Genomic DNA, 21,052 nt, shown 5'->3' on the forward strand with positions numbered 1-21,052 from the left:
TTGGGTGAATGTGCCAGGGTGAAAACACCCCCATCTCCGCCCCAAACAAAGGGGAAAGTCTGGTCTAACGATGAATCGAGCCTCATATGCTACTTATTCTGAATGAAGCATGGCATTAGAAATGAGGATATTGGGGAGCCTGGGTGGCTCAGTCGGTTGAGCGTCCGACTTCGGCTCAGGCCATGATCTCGCAGTTCACGAGTTCGAGCCCCACATCGGGCTCTGTGCTGACAGCATAGAGCCTGGAGCCTGCTTCCGATTCTGTGTCTCCCTCTCTCTCTGCCCCTTCCCCGCTCGTGCTCTCTCTCTCTCTCTCTCTCTCTCAAAAATAAATAAACATTAAAAAAAAAAAAAAAGGAAACAATGAGGATGTTGGTCTACAGCTTAAAGATTAGTAGCAGAGGGGTGCTCGGGTGGCTCAGTTGGTTAAGCATCTGACTCCTGATCTCTGCGCAGGTCATGATGTCACCCTCATCAGGCTCTGCGCTGACAGCGGGGAGCCTGCTTGGGATTCTCTCTCCCTCTCTCTCTGACCCTTCCTTGCTCATGGTCTCCTTCTCTCAAAATAAATAAATAAAAGCTTTATAAAAAAAAAAAGGTTAGTGGCAGAGACAGCCATGATCATAGGAATGACTGCATAATTCCATAAGTGCTCTGAAGGACAGAGCTCTGAGTACGTATCACAAGGAACCAAATGCAGATGAGGGTCAAGGCTGCTGACCCTGAGGACAAGGGCTTCAGCTGAGACAGAAGGATGAGTACGTGTCCCCCGAACCAGGGTGGCAACTCCTTCGGCCAAGAGCCAGAGAGTAAACGTTTCCGGCTGTGCGGGCCATGATGTCTGTACCGCAACTACTCAGCCCTGCCATTGCAGTGCAAAGCCAGTTGAAGACCAGTGAAGGGCAAGTGAGACAGGCCGCCTGCAGTACAAGACCAGGTCAACCAGGGACCGTGGCGGTGTGCCAGTGACGTTCTACTTACAAAAACGGGCAGCAGAAGGCCTCTTTCATTGTTTTCCCAGACATTTATTTGTCCAGCTTTCTGGAAAAAGGAGGCCTTGATCGGTAGCGGTAGCATTTGGTTTCGTGTTACCAGTGGGAGGAGATGCTGGCAATGATGGTGGCAGGAGGGAGCTTACGTGGGACAAGAGGAGTGGCAGGTACAGAGGCCAGGTGTTGGTAGGGGTGTGACGTCCACAAGGAACTGAGAGAACACCCCTGCAGGGGGAGCCGCAAGGGCCCAGGAAGGTGGAGATGGGGCCGGCAGGACGTGGCAGGGTCGCACAGGTCAGTCTACCCCACGGCAAGAGGAAGCCTTCTGAGGTTCGGGAGGTATTTTGTATTTGGGCTGGGGGAGGGTGTTTAGGGTAGGGGGAGTTGGGTGGGGCCGGGGGGGGGTGACCTAGGACATAATTAGATCTGCATTCTGAAAAGATTGCCGGGGTACCGGGGAGCCTGAGGGAGCAAGGAGCCTGCTGTAATATGAAGGAGCTCAAACTGGAGTGTAGGGAGGGGAGGGGAGGGGAGGGGAGGGGAGGGGAGGGGAGGGGAGGGGAGGGGAGGGGAGGGGTGGTGCTGGAGCTGCCTAGGAGGGAACATCACAGGGCACAGAGGGGCAAGCAGGGGTCGAGAGGACAGCCAGGTGCAGGTTTCTGACAAGGACTGAGGGGGAGGAAAAGACAGAAAAGCACCTTGAGCTGAGCCTCTGCTTCTTTTCCCTTCACTTCCCCATCACTGCATTTCTGGGGTCACCCTTTGGTGCTCTGCTCATGCACGCAGACCTAGAGGACCACCAGGACCCCTCCCGGAGACGCTGGGCGGGGAGCACAGAGATGCGGAACCACGTGGACGTCACTGAAGCATCTGGGATGCAAAGGGTCTGGGTCTGTGACTCTCTACTCACCTTCGGGCCCTGGGCTTCCTTGCTCTGGGTAGACTTCTGGAAGGGGTAGCTCTTAGAAGTGGACAAAAGAAACTCTCTTCCTAGGAAGGAGACAGAGTTGTGCTTCAGTTCCTTCTTGTCCTGGAGAGGACACCATAGACCGGGAGTTTTGACACAGCCGCCTCCCTGGAGGACAACAGACCTCAGGCAAACCAGAGCCCCTCAGTCATTCCACCTGCTGAATGACCTTGGGCAAGTTACCTAACCTCTCGGATCCTGTTCAGGGCTTAAATACCAACTACCTTGCAGGGCTGGTGAGCCCAGTTCAATAATGTATGCGGAGCCCCGTACACAGTGCAAGCACTCAACCCACAGGGGAAAGAAAGTACTGGCTTCAAAAGAAAACCCAAAAGTTGAAAACATCCAAATGAAGACATGTTGGCTTAAACCCTTAAAAAAGTTAACAATCCATCCATCTCCTAGAGTGTCATTAAATTTGAAGACAGTTCACAGGTTAGATGTTGTTCACTTTGCAACTCCTGTGTGTCCACGGTGATTGCTGGGAAAGCGAACATATCAAGTGGGGGTCATGCTCTTCTCTGAGGCCTGCCAGGCAGTCCCTCCCCTGTGCCCTAGACTGGCGCTTCGCAAACTGGACAGCGCTTACGGAGCCCTGGGGGACCACCGCGGAGCCCGGTGCAGCCGGGCTAGGGACGCTGACGCTGCTGGTCCTTCTAGGTGGCAAAGGCGTGGCTCTCGGCGTCCCCACGCAGACAGGGGGCTCACCATGGTGGGGACTGTGCTGCCTCTCAGGGGGCCCCTCCTTCCTGCTGAGTGGCCTCGCATTCCCTGAGGGAGGTAGACTGAGTGGGGACAATGGCTTCATTGGCCAGAGGGCCCACAGGCTGCCTTCGAAGGCAGGAGGTTGATTAGCCCATCTGGGCAAAATTCTGGCCCTCCAGCTGCGCAGGGGCGCCTTGGGCGCATGAACCTCTCTGCCCCTCACCTCCTGCTGTAAGATGAGGGGAACAGGCTCTCTCATAGGGGTGGAGTAGGCGGAAAACAAAGTAACACAAGCTGGCTGGTGCAGAGAATGAGTCAGTATGCGACAGCATGATTTTTACTGCTAATCAGAGTACAGCTTTGGGCTTAGACTCACATTCTTTCCGGTATGAACGGTTTCCACCATATTTGAGAAAAAAATCATTTTCTCACTCCTATCCTCCACTTCCAAAGGGTCCTGGGGGTGGCTGAGGGATTTCATTAGTGGGATGTTGTCTGCCCTCTGGGTCCTATTCACCTACTAAAGATAGGGCTTTTCTGTGTCCCTGGGGTGCCCCCATGGAAAGGATAGACCTCCCCCTGCTGGAGAAAATATCCACCTGACCCAACAGTGTGTCCCTTTGGCTTTGCAGTCCCGTGTTTGAATCCTGACTCAGCCACCCACAGGCTGGTTACCCCATAAAGTCCTCTCACCGCTGCCACGAGAAATGCCTCTGGGTCTTCTCGCATGCTGTTCCCTCTGCCTGGAACAGTAATTCTCCCCTTCACCCGCCTAAAATACACATCCTTCGAATCTCCGCTTCAATGCCACTTGCCTGCTCAGGGCTGGACTGGGTACCTCTCCCCGTGCTGCCTCAGCACGCTGTAAGCCCCACCACAGTGCCCAATCCAAGGTAGTGTCACTGCGTTGCCTAAATTCCTCCTAGACTGCGCTATGGGTCCCAGTAACCGGACACCCAGAGACACCCAGTAACCGGCATCCATCGTTAGAATACAAAATTCCACCCCTGCAGCCCAGCAGTTATGTTGCGCTGACTTTTAAGTGCACCCTGAACATCAGCATTTCAGTCATTTTGGTGACCAGACAGGGGAGCGTCAAAGGGAACCTGGCCCGACTACCTCAATACTAAGGCCCTGCCCTGCCTCAACTGGATACGGCTGGGTGTGGCAGGGCCACTGGGGGCTAAAGTCCACAAGTGGTACCTTACTCTTTAACAGTCGTTTTCTCTGCAAAATTAATTCTTCTCTCCGGAATCTCTCTGGATCTAGTTCCGAGTAGTCCCAGCTGTTATAGCTCTGTAGGCAAGGATATATACCTAACAGAGAAGGAAGAGGGATCGTGAAAACCTCCATAAAAGAGAAGGGAAGCAGAAAACAGAAGCCAGAGCCTCTCCTCCAGGAGCCCCCTGCTGGTCCTGGGGAGGCAGGGCTTAGCCCCACCCTACAGTGGCCCTGAGCCTTGTGGAGGTGGGGGGAGCTCCCCCCCTTCCTCTCTAGGTCGGCTTGGTGCCTTCCTCTGGAAAATGGAGATGGTGGGGCGCCTGGGTGGCTCAGTGGGTTAAGCGTCCGACTTCGGCTCAGGTCATAATCTCGTGGTTCGTGAGTTCGAGCCCCATATCAGGGTCTGTGCTGACAGCTTGGAGCCTGGAGGCTGCTTGGGATTCTGTGTCTCCTTCTCTCTCTGCCCCTCCCTCACTCATGCTCTGTCTCTCTCTCTCTCTCTCTCTCTCTCTCAAAAATAAGTAGACGTTAAAAAAAATTTTAATAACTTAAAAAAACAAAACAAAGAAAATGGAGATGAAGTTCGCCCTGCGTTCCAGACAGCGTGAGTGTCAAGATCCGATCCGATCACACCAGGACACGTGACCCTGTGTACACAAATGTGAAGGTTTGTAGACTTTGGTTTTCCTGCCCATCTCCTCTGCTCTTGCTGGACTGGGAACTCCCTGAGCGCAGGACCTGGGCCTTATTCACCTTTGCACCTCCAGGGCTTAGCTCTGGACCTAGCACATAACAAACAGGTGCTTAGCAAGTATTTGTCCAACATCTTATCACACTTAGCTAAGTACCAGAAATGGGTTCTCCCTAAATATTTGATGGTGACACTAATGGGGCTGATGCTTTTTCTTGTAAGAAAACCACGTGCTTCAGAGTCTTGGCTTCTGGAACCTGAACGCTCAGACATTAGAAGGATTCCACTTTCTCCCTCGGTTCTTTGGTGTAGAAAGGAAAAGACCAAGGATCACTTGAGAAGTTTTGACCACCTATGCAAAGATGCTGCCTCCACTGGACAAAGCAAGTGGACGGGGGGGTTTATTGCTGAGAATGCATTAGGGGAAGGAGGCACAGTCTTGGACAAAACGGGAAATAGGAAGGGCGAAGCGAAGAAAAGAGTCGGAAAATGAGAGGAAGGATGGAGCAGTGGTCAAGACCTAGCTTTGCAGCCGGACAGCCTGGACCTGAACGCCTGCTCCCCTGTTTGGTGGCTGTGGGACTTCTTGGAGTCTGCATATGTTAAGAGGATTAAATGGGTGTGCAGAAAAGGCTGAGCAGGCACAAGGCTGCTCTCCTTGGAAAATCTTGCTTGTGAACTTGGCCTTTGGCTAGCATCTGCGAGTTGTCTGGTAAACATTTCTTTACACTGATATAACTTGCCCTAACTACCCAGAAGTGGGCAAATTCCTGGAAGTGTACAACCTACCACCACTGAATCATGAAGCAATACAAAAGCAGAACAGACCGATAATGAGTAAGGAGATTGAGTCGGTAATCAAAAACCTCCCAAATAAAGAAAAGCCCAGGACGAGATGGCTTCACAGGTGAGTTCTACAAAACACTTAAAGAATTAACTCCAATCTTTCTCAAACTCTTTCAAAAAAACTGAAGGGGAGGGAACACTCCCAAACTCATTTTATGAGGTGAGCATTACCCTCATACCAAATCCAGATTAAGTATGCTACAAGAAAACTACAGACCAATGTCCCTGATGAATATAGATGCAAAACCTCTTAAGAAAGTACCAGCAAACTGAATTCAGCATCATTTTAGGAGGATCATACACCAAGGTCAAGTGAGATTGATCCCTGGGATGCAAAGATGGTTCAATAGCCACAGATCACTCAATCAACATAATACATGTTAATAGACGGAAAGATAAAAATCATGATAGTCTCAATCGGTGCAGGAAGAACATTTGTCACAATTCAACATCCTTCTGCAATAAAGACACTCAACAAAGTGGGTACAGAAGGAACACACCTCAGTGTAACAAAAGCCCCATATGACAAGCCTGCAGCTAACATCATACTCAATGGTGAAGAAAGGCTTTTCTTCTAAGACCAGGAACGAGATAAGGGTGGACACTCTCACTACTCCTATTCAACATAGTACCAGAAGATCTAGCCAGAATGATTAGAAAAAAGAAAGGAAAAAAGGCATCCAAATCAGAATGGAAGAAGTAAAATCGTCTCTGTTTGCTGATGACCCAATCTCGTATGCAGAAAAATCTAGAGTCCACCAAAAAACTGTTAGAATTAACAAATTCAGTACATTTTCAGGATACAAAATCAATATATGAAAGTCAGTTGGGTTTCTATACATTGACAAGGAGCTATGTGAGAAAAAAATAAAGAAAACAACCCAACCCCACTCATGATAACATCAAAAACAGTGAAATACTTAGGAATAAATGTAACCAAGGAAGTGAAAAGTCTGTACATTGAAAACTGTAAGACACTGATGAGAGAAATTGAAGGAGACACAAATCAACGGAAAAATATGCTGTGTTCATAGATCAAGAGAATTAATATTGTGGAAACATCCATAATACCCAAAGCCATCTGTAGATTCAATGCAATCTCTCAAAATTCCAATGGCATTTTTCACAGAAGTAGAGAAAACCATCCTAAAATTTGTATGTATCCACGAAAGACCCTGAATAGCCAAAGCAATCTTGAAAAGGAATATAGGTGGAGACATCACACTGATTTTAAACTATATTACAAAGCTAAGAAATCAAAATAGTATGGTACTGGCATAAAAACAGACACATGGATCAATGAAACAGAATTGAGAACCCAGAAATAAACCTACACATAGATGGTCAACTAACATTTGATAAGGGAGCCAAGAATGTACAATGGGGAAAAAACAGTCTCTTCAATAAATGGTGCTGGGAAAACTGGACAGCCACATGCAAATGAATGAAACCGAACCCCCTCATTTTTACACCACTTAACAAAAATGAACTTGGAATGGATTAAGGACTTAAATGTAAGATCTGAAACCATAAAACTCCTGGGAGAAAATATGGGAAAAAGCTCTCTGACATTGGTCTTGGCCATGACTTTTTGGCTACGACACCAAAAGCACAAGCAACAAAGCAAAAATCAACAAATGGGACTACGTGCAACTGAAAGGCTTCTGTGCAGCAGGAGAAACAATAGCACGAAAAAGCAACATATGGAAGAGAAGAAAATATTTGCAAACCATACGTTCGATAAGAGGTTAAATATCCAAAGCATATAAGGAACTCATAGACTCACTAGCAAAAATAAGTAAGTAAATAAATAATAATAATAATAATAATAATCTGGTTAAAAATGGGCAAAGGACCTGAACAGTTATTTTTCCAAAGAAGACGCGGCCAACAAATATGTGAGAAGGCTCTCAACATCACTAACCAACAGGGAAATGCAAACCAGAACCACAGTGAGATATCACCTCACACCTGCTAGGATGGCCATGATCAAAAAGACCAGAGGTAACAAATGCTGGAGAGGATGTAGAAAAAAGGAAACCCTGTGCACTGTTGGAAGGGATGTAAATTGGTACTGTCACTATGGGAGACAGTATGGAAGCTCTTCAAAAAATTAAAAATAGAACGACTCTATGATTCAGGAATCCTACTCCAAAGGAAATGACATCACAGTCTCAAAGAGACACCTGCACCCCTAGGTTCCCTGCAGCATTATTCACAATAGCCAAGGCATGGAAACAGTCTGAGTGTCCGTCAACGGGTGGATGGATAAAGAAAATGTGGCATATATATACACAACGGAATGTTATTCAGCCACAAAAAGAAGGAAAGCCAGACAATGCAACAACGTGGATGGGCCTTGAGGGCATTATGCTAAGTGAAATTAGGCAGACGGAGAGAGACAAACACTGTTACGTGATCTCACTTATAGGCGGAAGCTAAAAAGCCAAACTCATAGAAGCAGAGCATAGACTGGTGGTCGCCAGGGGCTGGGGATGGAGGAAATGAAGAGATGTGGGTCAAAGGGGTAAAGTTCCAGTTATAGGAGGAACGAGTCCCAGGGATCTACGGCATGATGGCTACAGTTAACAATCCTGTGTTGTATATTTGACTGTTGTCATGAGAGTAGCTTCTACGTGTTCTCACCATAACAACAAAATGATAATTATGTGTGATGAAGGATGTGTTAACTAACCTCATTATGGGAACATTTCCCAACATATGCGTGCGTCAAATCGTTACGTTGTGCATCTTACACATACACGATGTTATGCATCAATTATACCAATAAAGCTGGGGGAAATTTTTCCCCTAACTGGTAAGAGTGGCAAGCTGTAAAACAGTGTGGCTTCTGCTGAACACCTGCTTTCCTGGAATTTTGGTACATGACAGACAGAGGTCTCTATGTGACCAGCCCCCAATAGAAAGCTTGGGTGCTGTGTCTCTAGCGGGCTGGGCAGAAACATCACACGTGTTGCTGCATTTTTGTTGCAGAGGGATGACAGTGCCCTGCCTAACTCCTCACGGAAGGGAGACAGCATGAGGAAGCTTGCACAGGAATTCCTCCAGACCCTGCCTGTCATTTCCCTTAGGAATATTCCCTGGCTGGGGGCACCTGGGTGGCTCAGTCGGTTGAACATCTGACTTCGGCTCAGGTCATGATCTCATGGTCCGTGAGTTCGAGCCCCGCATCAGGCTCTGTGCTGACAGCTCGGAGCCTAGAGCCTGCCTCAGATTCTGTGTCTCCCTTTCTCTCTGCCCCTTCCCTGCTCCCGCTCTCTTTCTCTCAAGAATAAATAAACATTAAAAAATTAAAAAAAAAAAAAAAAAAAAAAGAATATTCCCTGGCTGTGTAACCTCATTGCACTGCCATAATCTTGGCTGTCAATACTCCTACACGCTGAGACCTGAGAGTTCGCCTAGCAAACACCTTAATGTGGGAATGACTTGGAGACCCCCAAGACAATAGGAAATGTAAAAGAGTGCTTACTTAGCACAGTACTTAGGACCCAGGAACTTCTCAATAGGTAGGAGATTTTAAGGGCCTTAGAAAATAATCTAGGTTGAGAAGAGGGGAGTGGGGAAGGGGAGTGAAAAGTCGTTAAAAGCAAACACCACCCTGGGCACTCACTGTGCGGGCAGCAGGGACAAGGGGACTACAGTTGGGCCACATGGAGTCACCCGGGGGAGGAAGGTTGCGATCGTCCAACCAGCATACGCTTTGGGGTTGCTCAGTTCTGCATCCACCAGCCCACAGCACATGGCCAACGAATGGGGCTCGGCTGGAGCCTGCTCCCTACAGATGCACCGGGCACAAAAAGGGACTAAGAACATCTCAGAACTGTTCTGCGGAAGCAGGCGAGATCAGTACTCCACGGGGCTCTAACCGCACACCTTACCTTCTTGAACGTCAACGAGAGCAGAGGATAGCTGCCTCAGTCAAGGGTGTTATGACCTAGGCTCAGGCAGAAAAGCGTTTCCGGAATCGCGTTCCCCAGGACAGAGCAGGCTCCTCTTACCCGAAATCCACAGGCTCATTGTGTTGCAGATGTCCGACTTGAAATCGTGCGTGTTGAACCAGGACTGTGGGAAGCAGCAACAGAAGCTGGTGTACAGGGCTTTACTCAGAAGTGATGGCAGCCTCTGGGGAGGGCGGGGGCGGGGGGGGGGGGGAAGCAGAGCTCAGGCCATGTTCTGGACGTTTCCGCACCCAGAAAAGAGCCCCCGACCGTGGAAAGGATCTGTGATAAAACTCTCCACCTGCACCGTGCTGCCCTTCCATTCATGGGGGGAGCAGTTTCTATCTGTCACTGGCCCACATCTTGGTGGACTCCTTACCCTACCTGGGGACCCCACCTCAGACCTCAGGCTAGGCTTGGCCAGCAACCTCCCCCTCTCGCTTTCCCTCTGCACGTGGTCTGCGGCTCAGCCCCTTCTGCCACCTCCAAAGAGTAGCCCGGATGACAAGATACATTTGACCCACCCATCAGAGGTTACAGGAAGTACTACGACTGTTATTTTTTTCCCCTCTGCACGCGTGGAACTGTTGTCCCTTCTTAACTACGGTTGAGTTCAAATTATACATTTCTATCTGGCTTTGTTCATTTAACAACATAGTAGAAGCGCTTCCTCAGGTTGTTATAAACTCTTCGGGATTTTTCTCCCCACGAGTGAACTTCATAATACTGTGCTGAGTAGGCATATCAAAATTCACTTCAACACCCCCATCGGTGGATACCGTCTCTATGTCTGGCACATAGCAGGCAGTCAAAACTTTGTGGAATGCATGAGTGAAAGCAGTTTTTCCCGAGTATTCGATTATGACTTCCAGAAGATGGAATCACGATAGTAATCATAGCAGCGATGATACGTTGGGGGCTTATCGTAGCAAAAATGTAACGATGCACTTCTCTCTCAGACCGTCAGAGTGTCATTTCCCTAGATCCTTCACAACCCTGGCAATTATTCTTTTTAATCCATGCAATCCAGTAGGTAAAAAGGGGCATCAAATGGCTATTGTTTTAATTTGTATGTTTGACGATTGTTAAGGGTGAACTTTTTTTCCCATTTGTATTTCTTCCCTGATGAATTTCTGGTTTGGTACTTTGTCCACTGGTCTAGAAGGGATTTCATAAGATTTATAAGAGTTCTTTTTTTTTTTTTTAAGTTGTTGTGTATTTAAGTAATCTCTGTACCCAACGTGGGGCTCGAACTCACGACCCCGAGACCAAGAGATGAACGCTCCTCCAACTGAGCCAGCCGGGCGTCCCGATTTGTAAGAGTTCCTTCCATTGTGTGACGTATATGCTCCGTGATTTCTGCAGTTTCGCATTTGCCTTTTAACTTTGTGGTAATTTATTTATGTAGTTAAATCAGTCTTTGTGAATGTATGTATATTCATACTTTTTAATTTTAAAATCACATGCTTATTTGAATACTACAGGAATATTTAAAGTAGAAAAGGAAGTCTCTTACAACCTCATTCCCCAGAGATAATCATTGCTAAGAGCTGGGTAAGTATTTTTCCAGATTTTTTTTTTCTATTCATAGGCACACATGCATATATACATATACATTTTTAAACACGGAGTTCTAGAAATTTCTTTGCTTTCCACTTAAAATACGCCATATATAGATCTACCTTATTTTTTTGTGACTGCGGCATTGCAAGTCTGTGTATGAATATAGCACAACTTACTAATTACTCCCTCACAGAAAGAATGTTAAGGGCATTCTATTGGCATTAGCGTGATTTTTTGTTCTCCCAACAGTGGTTGATGCTCACTTTTAAGAGAGCCTCTTCATAGTGGGATTTGGATTCATGCAACAAGAGAGACGCGTAGTGTTGGGATATCCGATCAAACAGCTCATTCTGGATCTCCTTGTTTGGCTACCAGGAATAAGAGTGGAGAAGGAATTACTAGAGCCTCCTGATGAAACGGCTAAGGCCTGAGGTTCTTAAATACGTACTCCTCTTATTCTCGAGAGGTTGAACCTCCTGTCATTTACGAAGTAGTACGCTGATTTTTATAGGATTTATGAAATAGATTTACACGTGGGGCGGATTGTTGAAGAAAGTGCGCAAACTCTGGGGTGGGAGGTCCCGACCCTGCTCCCGGCCCTGTGCTTGACCAGCCACGTGTCAGGGACCAGTTCCTGATGCTCAGGGGGCTACGGGACATTGTGCGGAGGCTGAAGCACAGGACGGATGGACGAGGCACGGGTGGGGAAGGGAAGGGGTGGCAGATGGGGCTGCAGGGGTGCTCCATAGAATCAGAGAGCCCGGTAGCCCATGTTAGAGACACTGGGCTTTATTCCATAGAAAAGTAACTTAAGCAAGGGAGAGAAGCACGCAGATTTACCTGGTACCTCTCGTGAAAGATCCACCAGAAGCTATCCAGCCATATGGCTCTTGGAGAAGGAGAAGAGAGAAACTTCTCTAATTCTCTATCGGAACAGAAAGACTTGGGAAGAAAAAAAAACACAACAACAACAACAACAACAACAACAAAATTCACATTATTATTGCCGTTGTCTTTGAAACACAATTTTTCATTGTTTCATTATTTCACTGTGGCTGTGGAGCCACAACCAGATTAATAATCCTCTCCGTTCAGAACCCGCCTTTCCTCCTGTGTTCCACAGCCTGTTATTGTCGCTAACCACACCATCTTCCCACCCGTCATCTTTGGAGTCAACTTAAAAGAAACACTTACCCTTTTAGTTTAGTGAGTGCCAACTATTTGCCTTTCCAGCTATTTTTACACATTCTCATCTAACCGCTAAGATAATCACACCAGGCGTGTTACCACTACCCCCATTTTACAGACGAGCAAACTGAGGACCGAAGAGCTGAAGTCTCTTGCCCAAAGAGATACAGCCGGCAAGTGGCAGAGCCAGCACCGGAATCTGTAACTGGAGGCAGCTTCCCCGTTCTGTCACCTACTCCGCTCAGCGGCAATCAACAAACATGCACGCCACACAGCTGCAAGCCACTGGACCAGGAGATTCTGCGGGGTTCACGGTAAGCACATGCAACTGTAAAATCGGAATTTTCAGCGAACTCGGAGGGGCAGGAAGTTCAGACTTCGTTGCAAGGCGACCCGGTAACCTGACTCTGATTCCAGAACTACCATCTGAATAGCGTAATGACACGTAATATCTGTTGAATGTTTACCATGCGTCTGGCACAGGGCTGTGCCCTTCACCCCTCACCTCATTTCGTTTGTTACCATCTAGGTGGTAGCTACAGGCATCCCCGGTTTATAGAAGAGGAAAGGGAGGGTCCGAAAGTGTAGGACTCTTGCCCAAGTTCGCATGGCCGGGGAGGCTCCGGAGCAGGCAGCTTGACCCCAGAGACACCACACACGCGGCCTCTTAGCATTATGAAGAGCAAAGAGATCCCATTCCTGCCCCCTCTTGGATGCAAAGGGGGAGACTCCTTGGCTCTCCCTTCGGGCCTATGGAAGCTGGGGGCAGGGTGCGTGGATAAGCCTCCCTCATCGGCAGGGGGTTCTCTGAGCCCAGCTCTCTGCTTTGTCTTTTTCACCGTTCCTCACGTTTCCTTAGAGAAAACATACAGTGAGAGCACAGACTTTGAATCCAGCTGGATTCAAATCCAGCTCTTATGCTAAGAAGCTGTGTGGCCTTGAGCAACGTTATTGAACCTGTATGTGCTCAGCTTCCTCAACCAGACGACAGAGGGAAACTGAAGGACTCCATAAGAATCTGCTTTCTGTGGGAGGCCTGAGTGGCTCAGTCGGTTAAGCTTCTGACTCTGGGTTTTGGCTCAGGTCGTGATCTTGCGGTTTGTGGGTTTGTGTGCCTGCCGCTCCTCCACCCCTCTGCCAAAGACGGCAGGGGACCAGGCACCTGGGCCCAGAGCCCCTACCGACTGGTTAAAGGCAGCTGTCCACTTGCTGACTGCAGTCCATGCTGGAGCCAGGGGCTGGAAATACCACTGTCATCTTGGGCAGCGGCTGGCCCCAACAGACCATCACTCTTAGAAAGTCTGAACGCAAGACACAGAGGAATGAGACCGACGGAGCCGAGGCAGAGACATTGCCGCCGGAGAGAAGGCAGCGGGGAGAAATCGTGAAGAGAGGAGGGAGTGAAGGAAGGTGGCTGGGCAGAGGGAGAGAGGAGCGAGGGAAAGAGAGACAAAAGGACAGAGGGAGGAGGAGACAAGAGAGAGAGACGGGTAGTAAGTGGTTTGAGGCAGCAGTAGGAAGTACAGGTAGACGAGGCTAAGAACCTGGGTCCCGGCAGGGGACGACGATTGGAGCTGCTTTGGGGACACCATGAAGGGCGATGAGACCAGCTGTAGGGCTGCGGATACCATTTCCTGGGCTTCCTCCCCTCCCCACACCTCTCTGCACTCATCCCCACCTCTTGAGTGGTCTCACATATTCTAGGCCTTGGAATACCGCCCCCACCCTCCGCCCTGCTTCCCAAGGAACCCAGCGTGCTCCAATGCACTGCTCTCCAAGTGGTTGTTCTCCCCAAGGGGCACCAAGGGGCGTGGGAGGAAAATACTCTAACTAATGTCTAACTAAGAAAAACAAGAAATTAAGATTACTAATATATAATGTAGCAGTTGACAACAGAGCATGTCTGTATATCATTTACAAAAAAACATAGATCATGATGGTGCATGCTCAAAATTTTTTGCCAATAAGACACATGATCAAAGCAGTCTGGGGGCACCTGAGTGGCTCAGTCGGTTAAGAGTCTGACTTCGGCGCAGGTCATGATCTCACGGTTTGTGAGTTCAAGCCCCACGTCGGACTCTATGCTGACAGCTCAGAGCCTGAAGCCTGCTTCGGATTCTGTGTCTCCCTCTCTCTCTGCCCTCCCTTGCTTGTGCTCTGTCTGTCTCTCTCTCGCAAAAATAAATAAACATTAAAAAGAATTTTAATGAAAAATTAAAAATTAAAAAAAAACAGTCTGGAAATGAGTGCTCAGGAAGGAAGAATCTAGGTTTTGGAGGGAACATGGGCTTGGGTTCTAATCTCGGCTCAGTTACCTGCAAACTGTCTGGCCGTGGAAACTGACTTACTTAGTGACCCTGACTCAGTTCCTTGGGGTATAGAACGGGGACGGCCGTGTCTGTCTGCCACACGGTTGCTGTAAAGCTGGGCCCACGGCAGGGGGATCACACAGTTGGCAACATTGGTGAGCTGCCCACTCTCTTTCCTTACCTTGCCACTAAGGCGGTTTCTCTCAGCCCGGACCACATTGCCCACCATGTCACAGAAGTTCACCCCATTTGGAAGCCTGTTCGGCACAGCGCTGTTAAATTTATATGGGTGCTGGTACAGCTCCACCAGCAGATTTTTATCTGCTGTTTTCTGAAACAAAAAGCAGATATGAAAATGAGGTCCATCATTTGACAGTTTAAACTAAAACTAAAAACGAGGATATCTTCCCCTTTTTATCACGAAGATGGTGTAACAAGCTTATAGAAACTGGACAAAATGGGGGCACATTCAGGACCCCAGCACCTCTTACCAGATGATTTACATTATTCCTATTTTCCCTTTCAGGCTCTGAGCATGTTTACAAATATGCAGATATAACTCGACTCATGTTACAATACATAAATACACACACACACACACACACACACACACACACACACACACACACACGGTGTCCTGCTTTCTCCACCTTAGATTTTCCACATTGCTACACTGTCTTCAAATTTATCGCTTCAGAGAATAGATCCTGTTATGAAGGTGGGCTATCATTGAATTAACTACCCATGGATTACCTCCAATTAACATTACTAATTTGTCATTAATAATTTGGAGCATACAGTTTCCCCCTTGGGTTTATTCATTATGAATTTCTGGGGAAAAAAGGCAATATAACAACTATAAAAAATGTGAAGATACAGAAAAGTGGAAAGAGAAAACCAATTGCCATCACCCAAGGCACCTGCTGGAAACATTTTGGGGGGCTGAGTTACTTTTTTTTTTTTTTTAAGTGTATTTATTTGTTTTGAGATAGCGACAGAGAGAGCGAACTACTTTAAGATCCTCTAAAAAGGGCACTCTGCAGTTTTCCTGCACTATCACCATGCAAGTGCCAAGCGTCCCCTCCCCAGGACTAAGATCTATTTCATGCCCAGCAGAAACCAGTCAGAAAGAGACCCAGCAGCAGATCCCTTACCCTTTTATTGATGAAAGATCTGACATTCCTAGATTCCGAGCCTCTGCAAACATGCTGTGATTTTCTGGGACTCTTGTCTGCAGAAGAATGGAAGAAGAGAAAGGATGTAACCACGAGGTTTGTGCATCGCTGTGCAGTAATCATAGCTGTGATGTTTCACTCACTCAGCCTGAGCTGCCAGAGGACAGTCACACTGTTAGTCTCACTGGTCCCCGCCTGAGTTGCTGGCTCACTGGATCCAGGACCCACCGCAGACAAGCTGTCCCCTTGCCCCCCAGCCTGTTCCCTCGTCTGTAAACTCTGTTCAGCGGCACCTAGCCCACAGTTGGGGGCATTGCAAAGATTTAATAGGAGAAGTGCCACCTAGTAGGCCGTCTCTAAGTGCGCCGTCCTTCCCTCCTAACTTGCCCAATGCCAGCAAGTCAGACATGAGACTCCTCCAGAAGAGGACAAAGCTATCCTCGGTTGACATGCTGGATTCCTGCTTAACTGCGTTTGAGATACTAACAACAGCCACACCCCACAGAAACACCATCAAGGCTATGAGAAAGGATTTTTGCCTGTGTCTCCCGGGTCGGGGTCGCCGTGACTTTTCTCTCTCAAAGCCTTCTTCTCCAACTCAAATCTCTCAATTGCCTTCAAAAACCAGAAAGAAATGGGGCATTAGGGATTTGTGCAGATCTCGGCGCGGGACGAGGGTCAGAGATCAGGCCATTTCCCCCGCTGGTGCGCAAAAGGCCTGGAGCAGAGGTTGTGGCAGCGCCTCCCTGTCTTCCCCGTAGGCGCCAGGGTCTCCGTGGCCACTGGTGTCACTGACCTCGTTCCCACCCCACCTCCGCCCCCACCGAATGTCACCACCGATACATCCCCCCACCTTGCCTCCTCCCACGCCGCCCCTCCTCCTGGCTATGCCTCCTCTTGTCTATACCTCTGAGGAGGTACAGGATGTGGGAATGGGGGCTCCAATCAAGCTCCCTGGGCTAAAAGCTATTGTTTAAACTCTCTGTGAGGGGGACAATGATACCTACCTTCTAGGGTCCTTGTAAGGGTTGGATATACAGTATTGAGTGCATCTTGAATTTTTTTTAATGTTTATTTATATTTGAGAGAGAGAGAGCGCGCGTGCGAGCAGGGGAAGGGCAGAGAAAGGGGAAGACACAGAATCAGACTCCAGGCTCTGAGCTGTCAGCACGGAGCCCGATGTGGGGCTCGAACTCATAAACAGTGAGATCATGACCTGAGCCGAAGTCAGACGTTTAACCGATTGAGCCACCCAGGCGCCCCTAGTGCATCTTAAAACACCAGTGCGGAGGCTACTACCAGATAGGAGCTGCTCAATAAAGGCTAATTATTATTATTATTATTAATCACCAGACCCTTGACTTCTCAACAGATTTCTCTTGATCTCTGATTCCTCCTCCCCCATTCCCGCATCCCCTCCTGAGGGAACAAAAGGAAAGAAAAATGAATGTCAGTGACCCAACAAGTTGTACTGATCGTCGGCCATGAGCCCGGCACTGCTCTTGGACAATAAAGTCAAGGAAGAATGAGGATCCTGTGTCCTCGCCTTTAGGAATTTACAATCTGTTTGGACAGTTGACATCAGCACACGTGGGCCAAGTAGGTCCTAAATTGCTACGTTTGGGTTTGAAGCAACTGAGAGTAGTGTGAACTAGAAGAGTCACAGAGGACCACCCACGAGCACTGGGGGAAACGATGAGGCATCTGTCGTGCTTGATAAACTGTGAAACGCCCCCTCCAGTCTTCTACCCCCTTTATGAGCATGTGCGCAGGTGTATGTAGATGGGGAAAGGGCTCACACCGGTAGGTCTACGTGTCAACGCTTGTCACTGCAAAAACATAGGCCAAGATAAGGCATGATGAATGAACGGGAGGGGTGTGAGCCAAGGCAGTGGAACAGCGGTGTCTCTGGTCCTTACCGGGATGCCACTTGTAGCCCATATTGTCAAGGCCTTGGAAGAGGGATGGACAAGATTTGCACACGGAGAGAACAGAACGGATAGGTGAACGTTGGGAGACCAGCAAGTTTTAGGCGTCAACGAGGAGACCAGCACTGGGCCGTGTGCATCTGAGACGACAGTGGTACCTACAAGTGGGGCTGTCCCCCTACTTGGGGAGTTTTTCAGATACACCAATTCAATGGAGAAGTTCATTCCTTGCGTCTGCCTCAGCTCATGAATTGTTTATGTACTGTGGCTCCTGAATAGTTCTCTACTTAAAATTTAACACCAGTAAATAATTTACAAGGTACAAAATCAAGTAGTAGAGTAAAAAGTCTCCCTCCTGCCTCCCTCCACCCAATACCCTTAATTTCTTGCATAGCCTTCCGGAGACATCGTGTTCAAATGAGAGCAGGCAGAACACACGGTCCCACGTGATGCTCTTTTCACTTTTAGTTTTTTTAAAAACCTCCCAGGGGAGTCTGATGATCACTTAGGTTTAGGTGCCACTGCTCTAGGTGGCTGGGAATATGAGGCTGAGATACAGGAGAGAAGCTAGGATTTGCAACCATATCATTCATTCCACAGGTATTTCCTGAGCACCTGCTCAAGGCCAATGCTATGCCTGTGTCGGGGATGCAGCAGAGAGCAGCGAACGCTGCTGAGGCTTCAGGGATTAGTGCGGAGAAGCCAGGGATTTTGAGGTGGCCAGTGCTGCAGTGGGGAGGTACAGGATGCCAGCAATGTGCCCAGAAGGGGCCCCTCCACTAGTCTTGGGGTACGGGATGCAGAGAAGTCCCTTCTAGGGTGAGGACGTCCAGGCGGAGAGCGGAAGGAATGTGCCTGCCACTGGGTCAATGGTGAAGCTGTGCTATGAGTGGAGCTCTTGAGGGGAAGGGGGCCGGAAGGAAGAGCCAAGCAAGGGGTACCCGGTGCGGGGCGGGGGGGCGCTCAGTCGGTTTAGCGTCTGACTGTTGATTTCGGCTCAAGTCATGATCTCACGGTTCGTGAGTTCGAGCCCCACGTCAGGCTCTGCGCTCAGTGCAGAGCCAGCTTGGAATTCCCTCTTTCTCTCTCTCTCTGCCCCTCTCCCGTGCTCTGTCTCTCTCACGTGCTCTCTCCCTCTCTCTCTCACACTCACTCTCAAAATAAATAAATAAATAAATAAGTAAATAAATAAATAAATAAAGCTGAAGAAGAGCTAAGCAAGGTTCATGGCCAGAGAGGTGGGGAGCCCACACTTAGGGCATGGAAGAAGGAACAGAAAAGGGACATGGTGATGTGGGATGTGGGGAGGAGGATCTGGGGCTCATTCGTTCACTGGTGCACACTTAAGAAGCACCTCTTATGCACTAGGCACCGGGCTAGGTGCCAGGCAGCACGGCAGCATGGAGGCTGGAGAAACCAGTCTGGCTATGGCCCCGACACAGGAGAAGTGGCTGCACAGTCAAGGCCCGGTGGACACAGGGCAGGGCAAACCGCAGCCAGCAGAGCTTGGGCAGGGTAGCCTAGGGATGGGCTCTTGTGGCAGAAGGCAGTGAGCATCTGACAGATCTTACCAGCTGCTTGGGCAGAGGACAGGAAGGACAGGCAAGGGGTCCCTTCCTCCAGATCATATGACGACCCAAGGTTGCTCCCACCAGCCCTATCCTGGTTCTCACTGGCCACGAAGGGCACCTGAGAAGATATGCCAATGCTAGGCAATCTTTTTTTCTTTTTGATGTTTACTTACTTATTTTGAGAGGCAGGAGAGCGAGAGAGGGACAGAGACAGAGAGAGAGAGAGAGAGAGAGAGAGAGAGAGGGAGAGAGAGAATCCCAAGCAGGTTCTGCACTGTGAGCACAGAGCCCGACATGGGACTCTAGTCCACGAATCGTGAAATCATGACCTGAGCCAAAATCAAGAGTCGGACACTTAACTGACCAAGCCACCGAGGCGCCCCAATGCTCGACAATCTTAAGTAGCCACCAGATCCTGTTTCTGGGAGCAAGATATTCTTCCTCTTGGTTTTAAAATTATCATAAAAAAAAATCACAGAACTGACATGCAAATACATTCCTTTTGTAAACCACATTACAGAAGTATCCAGAGTAAAAAACATGTTTACTCGCCTTCCATACCACCCCCTTTTCCAGAAATGACCCCATCGATTGTTTGGTGTGTATCCTTCCAGACTTTTCTCCTACACGTTCATACATATAGAATGTCCTTCCTGTGAGCCAGGCACTCTTCTCAGGCCTGATTTAAGGGGCTTCATGAGTTTTAACTCCTCTAATTCTTGCAACAACCCTATGGGGTAGATACATTATTTTTGTTATCACCATTTTCTAGAAAACAGAGATTCATAAAGGTTAAGTAATTAACCTAGTTTCACAATGTGAGAAAATGGCGGAGCAGGAATTTAAACACAGACCGTCTTATTCCGGAGTCTGTGTCCCTAATGCTATACTTCTCCTGCCTACACAGGCACACACAGAGAGACAAGGTTTCTTAACTTCTATGGAATCACTCCAAGTTGTGTGTGTGTGTGTGTGTGTGTGTGTGTGTGTGTGTATGTTGCCTTTATTCACAATTTAATTCTTTTTTTTTTAATTTTTTTTTAATGTTTATTTATTTTTGAGACAGAGAGAGACAGAGCATGAACAGGGGAGGGGCACAGAGAGAGGGAGACACAGAATCTGAAACAGGCTCCAGGCTCTGAGCCGTCAGCACAGAGCTCGACACGGGGCTCGAACTCACGGACTGCGAGATCGTGACCTGAGCCGAAGTTGGCCGCTTCACTGACTGAGCCACCCAGGCGCCCCTATTCACAATTTAATTCTAAGCTCTACTCGATGGTGGGGTAGGTAGGGGCAAGTGAAGCTAATGGTCTCGTTGCTGCGTGAGTGAAAACATGGCTGAACCTCTGGGAAAGGCGATTCGACTGCATTTACCAAAATTCAAAATTTCACTTCTAGGACTCTAGCGTGCAGAAATACTTGCAAATGAGCCCCAAGATACAAATACAGAAATATTCACGTGTTCACTATGATGAAAACACTACCGAAATATTTATCGGTAGGGAATAAATTAATTATGCCACATCCAACAAATAGAATATTATGTGGTCACGAAAAGACCAGGGCAGATCCACAGTAGTGACTTGGAAGCATCTCCAAGAGTTATTGAGGCTAAAAATAAATAAATGAATGAATGAATAAAAAACAAACAAAAGCAGGTTACAAAAACAGTATTTATGGTATGACCCTACTCACATTAAAAAAAGAAAACGATAACCCTAAATATATGTGTTCTATGTTTCTAAATGTATAGAAAAAGTTCTTGGGCACCTGGCTGGCTCAGTTGATGGAGCACGCAACTCTTGATCTCAGGGTCATGAGTTCAAGCCCCATGGAGACATTATTTAAAAAATACATTTTTTTAATTTAATTTAAATCTTTTTTAATTTACATCCAAACTAGTTAGCATCTAGTGCAACAATGATTTCAGGAGTAGA

At 48.1% G+C, this 21,052-nt stretch overlaps 1 protein-coding gene across 5 annotated transcripts in view; it reads right to left on the reverse strand.

Moving 5' to 3' along the window:
* Nucleotides 1-21,052, reverse strand: part of FAM227A (family with sequence similarity 227 member A) — a 74,015-nt gene that overhangs the window by 44,789 nt on the left and 8,174 nt on the right. For 3 of the 5 annotated variants that reach the window (XR_006205125.1, XM_042947807.1, XM_042947809.1), the window contains exons 4-11: nt 16,156-16,231; nt 15,596-15,672; nt 14,623-14,772; nt 11,785-11,886; nt 11,208-11,312; nt 9,442-9,565; nt 3,873-3,980; nt 1,903-1,982 (exon numbers count right to left, since the gene is read on the reverse strand). Coding sequence is in view for 4 of the 5 variants with exons in the window: in XM_042947807.1 (XP_042803741.1) it covers nt 1,903-1,982; nt 3,873-3,980; nt 9,442-9,565; nt 11,208-11,312; nt 11,785-11,886; nt 14,623-14,772; nt 15,596-15,672; nt 16,156-16,231 (822 nt within the window). In the remaining variant the exon portion in view is untranslated. The remainder of the gene's footprint in view (nt 1-1,902; nt 1,983-3,872; nt 3,981-9,441; nt 9,566-11,207; nt 11,313-11,784; nt 11,887-14,622; nt 14,773-15,595; nt 15,673-16,155; nt 16,232-21,052) is intronic. The other 2 variants (XM_042947808.1, XM_042947810.1) reach the window with 2 other exon arrangements.

This window comes from Panthera leo, chromosome B4 (assembly GCF_018350215.1).
Source record: "Panthera leo isolate Ple1 chromosome B4, P.leo_Ple1_pat1.1, whole genome shotgun sequence".
In the NCBI taxonomy this organism is placed as follows: Eukaryota; Metazoa; Chordata; class Mammalia; order Carnivora; family Felidae; genus Panthera; species Panthera leo.